At 35.3% G+C, this 12,865-nt stretch overlaps 1 protein-coding gene across 1 annotated transcript; it reads left to right on the plus strand.

Annotated features, from left to right (window-relative positions):
* The first annotated feature begins 2,249 nt into the window (after nucleotides 1-2,249).
* Nucleotides 2,250-3,808, plus strand: LOC136775049 (uncharacterized). The gene is made up of 4 exons (XM_066729524.1): nucleotides 2,250-2,567; nucleotides 2,966-3,350; nucleotides 3,399-3,454; nucleotides 3,572-3,808. The coding sequence occupies exons 1-4, from the start codon at nucleotides 2,250-2,252 to the stop codon at nucleotides 3,806-3,808; spliced, it is 996 nt and encodes a 331-aa protein (XP_066585621.1).
* The last annotated feature ends 9,057 nt before the right edge of the window (nucleotides 3,809-12,865 follow it).

The following is a 12,865-nucleotide window of genomic DNA, read 5'->3' on the forward strand; positions in this document are numbered from 1 at the left end:
TGAAAGTCTACGAGACCAAGTTCATATTGCCCCTCCTGAAGATTGATCGGTGGGAAAAAATCTGTCTCCAATATGGATTCGCAGTCAGACAGCGTAACCGTTAAAGACATTGTTCAAGTAGAAACTTGACGCACAACTGACCACATATGCTTGTATCATACAATTGATATTGATCATAGTTGTAGTAGATTATAGCAGGAGGTCCTAAATATTCTACAAGTTCAATTGGGGGTTTCAAATATCCGAAGGAGTCGAAATACTTTACACACTTATTACGTTTAACGTAGGCAACCCAATGTGTGCCGAAACCATTCTCGTCATCGAGATTTACGATTGCACACTCATTGCGTAGCACGGTTTGTGGTAGAGATGTACGCATAAAGATTCCACGAAAGTGCGGTATGTCATGACATTCATGTAATAATTGAATATTACTAGTAGCTGCAGATGCTGGAAGGTTGCTTATTTTTTTTCCTTTTTAAGCCTTCTCCCTTTTGCCCGTAAGGGGCTAGGTATAAACCGTGTCCACGTCTGCCCTCTATTAAACGATTGTGACGCTGTATTTCCTCCAATTGTCTCTTGGACGCTTTCGCGTCGTTTACAGCTTTTGTTATACCTGCTGCGCCTCCAGCTAATGCGCCCACTGTACTAAAAAGTGGGAACAGAGGTAATAAGCCCCACCGTTTTTTTTGGATTAAATTGCTTTTTCCTCAATAAACCTCCTCGTTTCTTCGGTACACGAATTTTTCTTTTCTTCATGCTTCTTACATGCACTTGTAGGCCTAAGCCAAGTTTTCGTTTTACATTCATAGATGCCCAGACCGCGGCTGCAGCTGCTCGTTCACGTAAAGATGAGTCACTAGCTGTGATGCATTTTCGTGCACGCTGTCCAAGCACTTTGTCAGACTGGTGACGTGGAGGTAGATCCTTATATATTGAATATGCGATATCGTGTTCACGACAGGCTTCGTCCAGAGCATTTACGCCCCGATCACCACGTGCTAACCGCTCCTTAAGTCGAGTACCTGGCCCACAATAATTGTAGCCAGGAATATGTAGCTCGTACGGTAGTTTATTCAGTATTTTATTGAAAAAGGCGCCACAGCCATAGCTCACCATGTGGACCTTCCTTTCTCTCTTCCTCTCTCTCACTGAGTTTGTTGACACGCCCAGCAATCTTTTATTGCGGGGGGCAATCCATCATTATGATCTTGATTAGGAAGATTATAATGTTTGAAACACCAGTAATATTGTTGTACTTCAGGATCTGCGCGAATGTGTTCAGGTAATTTATTCCAAACCTCTTTAATACTATTTGGAAAGTGCTTTAAAAGTATAATTTTCGGTATATATTCAAACTGTTCAGCAGTTAACTCCTCCAATTTTGACACGGCTAACACTGAGAACGACATAATGAGAACTGATCGATCAATTCGTTTCATTCCTATAAATAGGTTGTATATCTATAAGATAATCAGTCATGGATTTCGTAAAGCAACCGCTCGGTATTCGCGTCTCTAATATAGATTACCGAACAACCGATAAATGCATGAGACGTCACGGCCTTCTACTCCCATCAACCATTTGCTGTATAGTTTGTGGACCTTCAAATTGTGGAAAAACAAACGTATTACTGAGCCTTATAGAAAGTCTTCACGGTGTAAGATTTGAAAACCTATATGCTTATTCAAAATCATTGCAGCAACCGAAATATCGATACTTGGAGCGGCTACTATCGGAAACTGAAGAAATTGGTTACTTTCAATTTCCTAATAATAGCGAGGTTATAAAAGTAGCACAAGCACTACCAAATTCGATTTTCATATTTGATGATGTCGCAAACGATAAGCAGGATAATATAAGAGACTACTTCTCCATGGGTAGGCATTCTAAGATTGATTGTTTTATCTTTGTCAGACTTATGCAAGGATACCAAAACATCTAATACGTGATAATGCAAATTTTTTAATTATTTTTAAACAAGATGGAACTAATCTAAAACATATATACAATGAACATGTAAATACAGATATGGAGTTTGAAAAATTTTGTGAATTGTGTTCAAATTGTTGGAAACGTGATTATGGATTTTTAGTAAATGATAAAGACAGTGCAATGCAAAATGGAGGATATCGAAAGGGTTTCAATAAATATGCTGTGATTAAAGAGTGATGTTAATGGTTAAAAATGTTAGTTTAACCTCGAACGTTGAACAAGTCTATATACTGAATTCAGAATAATTCTACAAAATGAAGGAGAAAAAGCTTTTAAAGAAGATTGCTGAGACAAGTGAAGTAATTCGTAAGAAATATCGCGCACTCAAATCAGACAGAGTAATGTTGGAAGACAGTTTAAGTAAAACTTTTAAACCGATAGTTGAACCATTAAGGAAGCTCACCGAACATAATGAAGCGATCTTCGTTGCACCGAAACATGAGATTAAGCAGGAACCGATAAAGAGATCTCTCTCACGTGAGGAATCTCTTATAATTCTGATGAAACGAAGAAAGTCTTATCTCACATCGACTCCACAGCGGAAAGATTTCATACGCAGCTCCAGAATTAACGTTCAAGGTCATTCATCGGATGATGAGCAGGAATATCCACAGTCGCACGAAACACAGTACCTTTCTCTGGAAGATGATGAAGAGGAGGAGGAGGAGGAGGGGGAGGGGGAGGAGGAGGGGAGAAGGTGAAGAAGAATAATGAATATGGCACGCAAGATTTAGCGAAACAAATAGAATTACCTGTGCATACATCCATCGAGGATGTAAAAGATGCTAATCGAAGTACGATAAAGTCTGGTTCAATTGCATCCAAATATATAGAATTGTTGACGAATAATGCTAAGGATAAAATTGACAGTAATTTTGGAGTTAAGTTAGATAAAGTGACGAATAAAATGTGGCTTGCGAAATGTGCTTTTAATGTTGATGATTACAGTAATTTTATAATTATCGATAAGGAGTATTATCCTGGCACGAAAGGTCTATTTGAATTGATCTTCATGAAAGAACCTGAAGATTATACTAAATATGATTTAGGCACATATAAGAGTATTCTTTCTCAAACTAATGTGCACAGAGAAGATAACACTAGCACAGGAAATCTTCGTGGGAATAAGGGTCATAAATGGAAGGAAATAATTAGTACATTATTTCCATCGAAGGCAAAACTTGTGCAAGGCAATGGATACATGCGTGTTACTAATAATCCAGTGAGCTATGTAGATTGGAACGATCCAAACGAACTGGTCGAGCGATTAAAACTATTAATTGCATCATCTGCTGCTGGTCATACGAATCACCATAATGAGATACAGTCAATGATTGAGGTGCTCCATGAAGAAGGTATCGTCTTATAAAAGAGATTGTGGTTTCAAGATTTTTCCAGTACAGCGTTCTACTTCACTATGACGATAAATAAATTTGGAGCTGGTTTCAATACTGGTACAGTAAGAAATTATTTTCACAAAATTGATGATGATACGTTAAAGTTTGATAAACATAAGAATGCATCTAATGCCAAGAAGAAAATAATTTCAAACTTGGGATCTGATGTTACTGATGAGACAAGTGCGGTGAATATCAGTGTTCTGATGAGTAATTTTACACCTCTGCGTGATAGCTTTACAAAGGAAATGAATGAATACAGTCTAAAGCTGAATGAATGTGTATCAAAATGCGAGATCCTTGAGGAAAAAATTACAGCTCTGCTGAAAAAACATACCGATGAAATTGAAGAGAAAATCGAAAAATTGAATCATAAAATTAAGCAAAATATTCGCAAATTGCCAGGATCTAAATGAGAGAAGAAAGCATTATCGTATATAAAAGATATTGTAGTTTCCAGATTTTCTCAGTTCAACGTACTACTTCACTATGACAATAAATAAATTTGGAGCTGGTTTCAATACCGGTAAAGTGAGAAATTATTTCCACAAAATTGATAATGATACGTTAAAGTTTGATAAACAAAAGAATGCATTTAATGCCAAGAAGAAAATAATTTCAAACTTAGAATGTGATGTTACGGATGAGACAAGTGCGGTGAATATGGCTGCTCTGTTACGTAATTCGATGACTGTACGTGATAGCTTAATGCGAGAATTGTTTGAATACAGTGAGAAGCTAACTCACTATTACCTAAAATGTAACATTCTTGAGGAAAAATTTACAACTCTAATGAAAAAAATCGATGAAATTGATGAAATTGGTATAAGAATCGATAAATTGGTTGATAAAGTCGATCATAATGATTATAAATTGGATCGAAAAGACAAGGAATTACGAAATGATATGATTGTTGGATTGAAAATTGTTGTAGAATATTTCTCTAATCAGCTGGCAAAAAAAGATTTTGCAAATGAGAAGAATAGAGAAGACGATATAAATTATGCCTTGAAGAAACTTATACTAACGCCAGTGCTTGATGACCTGCTGTAAACATAACACGTAGTGGAATAATTATGAGTAGTGAGGAGAAGAAGCAATTGGTAGAAGAGTTGCATGTGCCTGCCAGACGGAACTTTTTACGTAGACGGGTAATAATACGAGGCTTCGATGACCTCTGGCAAGCAGACCTGGTAGACATGAGAAACTATGCAGACGCAGGCTACCACTACATTCTCACAGTTATTGATGCATTGTCGAAATATGGCTGGGCAATAGCCCTGAAAACCAAGTCAGGCAAGGAAGTGACAGCTGCATTGCTGAAAATCCTGAAGAGTGGGAGATGTCCGAAAAATCTACAGACCGACGATGGCAAGGAATTTTATAATAGTGATTTCCAATCGCTTATGAAAAAGCATGGAATAAATCATTACTCAACATACAGTGTATTGAAAGCAACCATAGTCGAGCGTTGGAATCGAACGTTGAAGACAGAAATGTGGAAAGGATTTACGTTGAATGGAAATTACAAGTGGAGAGCTATGCAACAACAACTGGTTGACAAATACAATTCAAGAAAACATCGTACTATAGTAATGCGTCCAGCCGATGTGAAACCTGAACATGCTAATAAGCTCTTAGCAACAGTATTCAGTAATATAAAGATCGTTGGTCGTGCCAAGTTCAAAGTCAGTGATTTTGTACGAATCAGTAAATATAAGAATGTATTTGCAAAAGGCTACACACCAAATTGGACAACTGAAATATTTGAAATTATAAAAGTGCAGAAAACAAATCCTGTTACATATTTACTAAGGGATTCTAGTGGTACAGATATATATGGTGGATTCTACGAACATGAACTTTTAAAAACTGCTAATCCTAATGTATATCTAGTTGAGAAGGTATTACGTAAGAAGGGGTCAAAGTCTTTGTAAAGTGGTTAGGATTCAATAATACACATAATTCATGGATAAATAAAAACAATATTTTGCAACATACAATTTATTAATAAAGAAGCAATTATTTAATCTTCATTTAAATCTACTTCACTTAATTCTATTTCATTTATCCTATAATGACCCCATGGTAGAGTTGATACAGTACCTTGTACAATATAGCGCTTATCATCATGTGGACTGAGAGAAATTTTTTGCTGTACAATTGAATAAACATTATGCAATTTTGAACGAATTAAATTTTGATTATGGATATGAACAGTAAAATTTTGTAAGCAGTCTCTATAATCTTCAAACGTTATTTTTCTAGCGATAACGCAACTCTTAACGCCCTTAGCTTTTTTAAAAATTTTATCTTGTATTTTAAATGTATACATTTTCGATCTCAGCCCAATAAACTCAGTCATAATTCTCCCGTTATTCTCATCTTTCATCAAACCAGGCACTTTTTTGTTTACTAGAGGTAAATTATACTGGTTATTAGGCGAATAATCACTAGTATCGAATCTTGAAAGATTTTCTCTCTTGATGGTGTAAATGTCATCGCATTCGATACTGTATATCAAACTATCTGTATCGGTATACAATGCTCTACATTTACTACCAAACGTTGGAAGCATATATTCATAATGGAATTCGTATAAACATGTTTTTGAAATATCTAGAATACTCATACCTACATATATAGGTTTATCAAATTTCGCCGTTAATTTTTTTAATTCTATCGCAACCAAATTTTCGTTGAATATGGCGCTACTGTGAAAATTTGGTTGGGATATCAATGCTTCTGCTCCATATCTTCCTTCCCACTTACTAACTAGCCTCACATCAACTCTATTTCTTACATTTTCCATCGTCTTACCGAACACTGCATTGTTCATTAGTTTGAAAAGATTTTTCTCAAACTCATTTTTAGATGCAGCTCGCAAACGTGTGTTTAAGTCTATATATTTGTTTAGCCAGGCAGATTGCTGGAATCTTAATCCGCGATGGATACGTTTCAGTACCATTCCATGACGAATACATTGTTGTAAAGCCCGATAATGTATAACATAACGCTCCTTATTTTCGACAGTTGCAAGTAGCTTCTTCTGTCGTGCTTCGGGCGGAGCCTCACGTACCGGACAAAATGGCAAGTCAGAGTGATTATCATGAAGTACGCTTGGATACTCCAAGTCTACCTCTAAAATAAAACCCTCAGATGAATCTATAGGTATGCTAGAGATATCAAAGTTGTTAGTATCTTCAATCCAGCGAAATCCATGAGTAGGTAGAGCTTGACACATTGCCCATCCGTATAGATTATTTACATCATAGTACATTAAATATTTGCTTGGTTTTGTTGAGTCATAATCATTCATATACCGATTGTTTGCTTTTTCATAGCGGTGAGAGCACTGACTCAAACCACCACGTATTCCGCGTTCTACGAAAAGCAACATTTCAACATCAGTGAAAAGTTCCAATTTTATTCTAGTATATTTAAGCATTGCATCCCAAGTGAAGCCTGGGAGTGTAAAATAATGTGCAGGATCAAAATTATAATTTTCCATGCAGCTATCGCGAAAATTTTCAAAAACGTCTGTCAGTAATAATACGTCAGTTTTTAAATAGAGATCGCTGTACTCCCCAAGTGTTTGTATTTGAAAATTGATCCATACCTCCTTAGCATGATTATATGCCTCTTCACTAATATCACTGTCAGTTAATTTGTTATAGAATAACTTGCGAGGCGGTAAAGCATTTTCTTCCAGACGATTCAGATTATCTACGTAATCATAAGGAAAAATACCTTTTCTTGTTAGTAGATTAAATTGTTCCGTATTTAAAATCGAAAATTCTGACTCTAAGTTTTGCAATTGAGATCTCTCCAAGTATGAGCTCAATTTGTCTAAACTTGATGCAAGAAATTTAAATGAATCAATAAATCTGAGCTGAATATTATATTTCCGTATGTATTTTGTAAATGAAATATACTTTTCCTTATGTACAGGTAGCAGGTATACTGAACCCTCATACATGTTAGCGATCGCATTGAAGATGAAATGTGCATCGTAATTAGATAAATTATGAAAAATTACTGGAATAACGTGCGAATCTTTATAGTTTAAATTACAATTGTTGTGAGAGGGTCCTCTATATTTACCTGTTAAATGATCATGATCGCGAACACGTATTTGATTTGGAAGAAATGGCTTTTTACATATATGACAGTCGGGATCATTGTTATGACGAAAATTTTCGCTAATACTTAGCGTTCTCATAGGCACTACAGTCTTTAGTTTTTCGCTCGCTATGCTAGCAATTTTATCGAGTTCTCGCACAAACCATTCTATACACTCGGGTCCACGATATGATTTATAGGTTGAGAGCGATGAATCACGAACGCTTTTAAAATAATATCCTACACTAAAGGGTAAATGTTTTTGATAAATACTACTATTACCGCTCGTTTCATTCACTTTCTCTAATAAACATTCAATGTCTGCATATACGACGAATGGGGTCCTCTCATTGTTCTTGTCATTTTTAAAGGACACCCAACGGTCCTCTTCAGGTAGCAGTATACGGACGTTTATATTGAGCTGACTGCAATCACGTTTATGAGATTGAAGTTTATCCTCATTGAAGAAATAGTGTAAACATCTAAGAGAAAAATCATATTAGTATATAAACATTAAATAAAATTATATTAAAATATAAACAGTATAACATACCGATTACAAATAATATGAGATTGTTTTTTTCGAGTCAGTTGTTTCTTTAGCAAGCGAGAAAGATTCGTGATACATAAAAAATGTGCTGCACCTTGATGTTCGAGAAGAAGAAGATTCGCATGTCTCGATTTCTCACATTTTGTGAGTTGAAGAGGTGCAATAATTTTATTCTCCTGCCCTTCCTGCTCATCCACCATGGTAAAAACATTAATCGACACATCATTATCTTCTTCAAATTTAGGTATCTGCCTTAATGTGGTTGGAAATGTTATACTTCTGACGTTGAAAACAGATTTAAAATGGGGGTATGAAGATTGTCGTTGTGGGTTTTTAGTTGAAATAGTCGGATAGAGTGCAGCCGTTACAGCCCATGCAAAACATGTATTATCATCACTCTGTATGTTTATCACTGCATGTTTGTTCTTAATATATTTTGGAAGGTCGATTCCACAGCCTGCATGTAGTGGATTATAGTGATTAATATTCACAATTAAATTTAATATTTTTTCCAAAGCCCACCCACTATCACGCTCTTGAAATTCACCTAATTTTGTTAAAATTTTATCTATGACGTTTGTTTTATACCAATCACTAAAAGTATCAGTCTTGAATAAAATCACATTTTTTGTGGAAATATGTTTGATATCACTAATTTCCTTGCAAATAAATTGTCCGTTGAATACCATATTTATCTTAACAGCGCTTACTTTACTGAATACTTTGTTCATGTAGGATTGCAGCATTTCTGATGCTGCCAATAGAAATTCATGTGGTTCGATATAATTAGTGTTTACTATCATACCACTACACATTCGACTTTTAAATGATGAATCAAGATCTTTCCAAATAAGCTTTTCCGCATTAATGCCCGCTCCAATTGAATTTTTATTTTTCGCCGCATGGAGAAGTAACTTTCGAATACATTTTATTTCTGCAAGATTTTTCTGTATAGCATCTGGAGTTGCATTCCGGTTGGAATCTCTCAAATCTCGAATATAATCACGACACTTGCAAACCCACTCGCGATAATCATGCTGAGTTCTTAAATCGGGATTCTTAAGAGCGTGATTTGAAGAATAACTTTTTTCTCTTGCTGCTCTGATTAATCGACACTGTATCTGAGCAATTTCCGTAAATATTTTCTGCCTTGCCCCTATACGTGCATTGCGGCTAGCAACTCTCAATTTTTTAATGTAATCGCGACAATCACGTACCCACTCACGATATTCATCCTGGCTATTTAAAACTCTATTTAGAAGCGACATCGTAGTTCTTTCCGTGTAAATGATCAGCGTGAAACTAATGAAAAATCTTAGATGGAGAACCCTTCAAATAATCAGTCTCCGAGACACTTCAGTAACATAAATACTTTACGGATCAGGTTTCGCGTTGAAGTAAAAAGAATGCATTCAAGTTTAAAATATACATATATTCTAGATTTTTGATTCATACATATATTTCATATAATATACATTTCTCAGTGCGCATATACCTTCATGATTCATGCAAATAGGAAGTTGTGAATTATATAAACCATCTTCTAAATTATAATTTCCCCACACATATTCATCTACATTACTAATTTCTAAATCACAAATACTCTTTAACCAATTTAACTTTTCCACCCCTTTTACAAAAACCGTATCCTCATATACATATTTTTTTATAATATCTTTATATTTATAATATGGTGAAAAACCATCCATCCAATTTAAGCCATGATGATTGAAAAAGATTGAACTGAAAAAGAAATTCCTTATTCATTGAAAATAATAATTCGTTGTTTTTTATAAAATATACTTACTCTGTTTTCTTTCTCTCCTCTTCACTTAACCAAGTATGTGGAAAGGGGGGTGAAAATAAAATATGATGCACTTTTAGTTCTTGTAAAACTGCAAATTCTTTAACTATAAATGTCTTATCCATTAAATGGAATCCTTGAAAATCGACGAACGTTGGGATCATCATGTTAGCGTTTTTATTACTAAATTTATTACACTTTGCCGTTATTTTAAATATATTCTTTTTTTGTTTCTCTAAAGTTTTCCTCTTCTCTTCAAACCAAGTATTTCAATTCTCCCACTATCCTTAACTATTCTCTCTTTGGACCAATGGTGTTTCTAAAAGTGTCTGGTTAGTCACCTCCCACCACAGACCAAATTTTTCACATCCCTTACAGCATTTAAAAGATCTTGAGGAGCGTGTAGGGTAGTCTTCAGTTCAGTTCTAGCTTTAGAATATTGAATACTACTTTATTTTTTCGCTCAAGTTAGAAAATGTTCAGTTTAAACAGTATCACCCATATAATAGATATTGATGGATTTATGGTGAACAAGAAAATATAATATAAAGAAGTAGCCATAAAAGATGTAAAAACTGATTACACATATTACGCCTCGTTTAAAGTGAATAACACATTTCATGATTTAAGTATTAAAGATCAAAAAAGTGCTAACTATGTGTATAGAAATGTACATGGCATAGAATATGGAAATATGGGTTTTGAAAAGTATATACAAAGTGAAATATATGACTTCATAAGAATTGTGCAACGAGACTATATGTATCCAGTAGTTGCATACAAAGGGGGCACTATAGAACGTGATATTCTAAATTTAATGGGCATTGAATGCATTAATTTAGAATATTACAAGTGCCCCAAGTATGACAATTTAAGGCAACATTTTACAACTTTCAACCTCCCATGCGAACTGCATAAATTAAAATTCAGTGGCAGATCAGGAAAAACAATCCACTGTGTCTACCAGGAGGTGGATGTTTTCGCAAAGTGGGTGCGAAAACAAATAGAAGGTAAATAATAAAAATTAAGTTCGCAATTTACTTGATATTAATAACTTTTTTGTATGTTTCAGAGTCTGTTATTAGCTGAATGGGCTAAATATTAGTTTAATTTGTATTAGTTTTTTATATAAGTTTAATTTGTATTAGCTTTTATATAAGTTTCATTTGTATTAGTTTTTATATAAGTTTCATGTTCGTTTTTAATTATATGATAAATTTTATTTAAAAGATTCTTTCTTTTCCTCTACTCCTATTTCCCTTAATTTAATCTGTAAAAAACAAAAAAAACAAAAAAAACAAAAAAAAACAGAAAAAAGGAAATAAATTTGACATGATTTCACCTATTATTCTTGTAATTATAGGAATTACTTGAGAATTCTGTCTATACGCTAAATTAATAACCATTTGATACTGCATATTTTTTCACTTTATATTTATCGACAGCTTGTATAAGAAAAAAGGAATCTGTATCCAAGGTTCAAGAAAGGTACAATGTGAAATTAAAAGAAGGACCCAAGGAGGAAAATAGTAGGAGGGAATAGAATGGGTATGTGGAGGGAAAAAGACCCTTCAATGGTGTAGAGATAGGTTGAGTGGGAAGAAAAAAGGTTAAATGTGAAATCAAGTTAAATGGCGGGTCCATAGTAGGAAAATAGTGGGAGGGTCTAGGATAAGTATGTGGAGGGAGAAAAGACCCTCCGAGGGCAGGACTAAGAAAACAAAAATGGCAGTCCGTAAGATGCTTAGGACCCCTAGCGGTGTAGCTGCCCCAGTAATTTTCGTGATCGCCACCTAGTGGAGAAAAAAGAAACTTTTTCCTCCACCAACTAAAATACAAAAAAAAGTTCTCTGGGTAACTGTCAGGATAACTAACCATCCGGGCCCTAGGGTGATGGGAGAGGGGTAACCCTTAGGGAACTAGTGGACCCGTAGGATAACTAACCATCCGGACCCTAGTGACATGGGAGAGGGGGTAAGCCTTAGAGAACTAGTGGACCCGTAGGATAATTAACCATCCGGGCCCTAGGCTGATGGGAGAGGGGTGAGAGACTCTAAGAGAGAAAGAGAGGGTGAGAGGGATCTCTCTCTCTCTCTCTCTCTCACTCCCCATAGCCAAAGCATTTCCTCCGCACACCCGCACCCTCCTCATCACCCAATAAACCCTAGCTCTTAAGAAGACACTTCCCCCCGCACACCCGCACCCCCCTCACCACCATGTCACAGGAACCCAAGACACTTCCCCCCGCACACCCGCACTCCCCTCACCACCGTGTCACAGGAACCCCCTAGCTACCACTACTTGTGGTTGGAAATGTTATACTTTTAACGTTGAAAACAGATTTAAAATGAGGGTATGAAGATTGTCGTTGTAGGTTTTTATTTGGATTTGCAGGATAGAGTGTAGCCGTTAAAGCCCATGCAAAACGTGTATTATCATCACTCAGAATGTTTATCACTGCTTGTTTGCCCTTAATAGATTTTGGTAGGACGATTCCACAGCCTGCGTGTAGCGGATTATAATAATTTATATTCACAATTAAATTTAGTATTTTTTCCAAAGCCCACCCACTATCACCCTCTTGAAATTCACTTAATTCTTTTAAAATTTTATCTATAACGTTTGTTTCATACCAATCACTAAAAGTATCAGTCTTGTATAAAATCACATTTTTAGTGGAAATATACTTTATATCACTAATTTCCTTGCAAATAAATTGTCCGTTGAATACCGTGTTTATCTTAACAACGCTTACTTTACTGAATACTTTGTTCATGTAAGACTGCACCATATCTTTTGTTGCCAATAGAAATTCATGTGGTTCGATATAATTAGTGTTTACTATCATACCGCTACATATTCGACTTTTAAGTGATGAATCAAGATCCTTCCAAATAAGCTTTTCCACATTAATACCCGCTCCAATTGAATTTTTATTTTTTGCTGCATGCAGAAGTAACTGTTGAATACGTGTTATTTCAGCAAGATTTTTCCGTA

This window comes from Prorops nasuta, unplaced genomic scaffold (assembly GCF_024137725.1).
Source record: "Prorops nasuta isolate Cenicafe-Biocafe unplaced genomic scaffold, Cenicafe_Pnas_1.2 PNAS00007, whole genome shotgun sequence".
Classification (NCBI taxonomy): domain Eukaryota; kingdom Metazoa; phylum Arthropoda; class Insecta; order Hymenoptera; family Bethylidae; genus Prorops; species Prorops nasuta.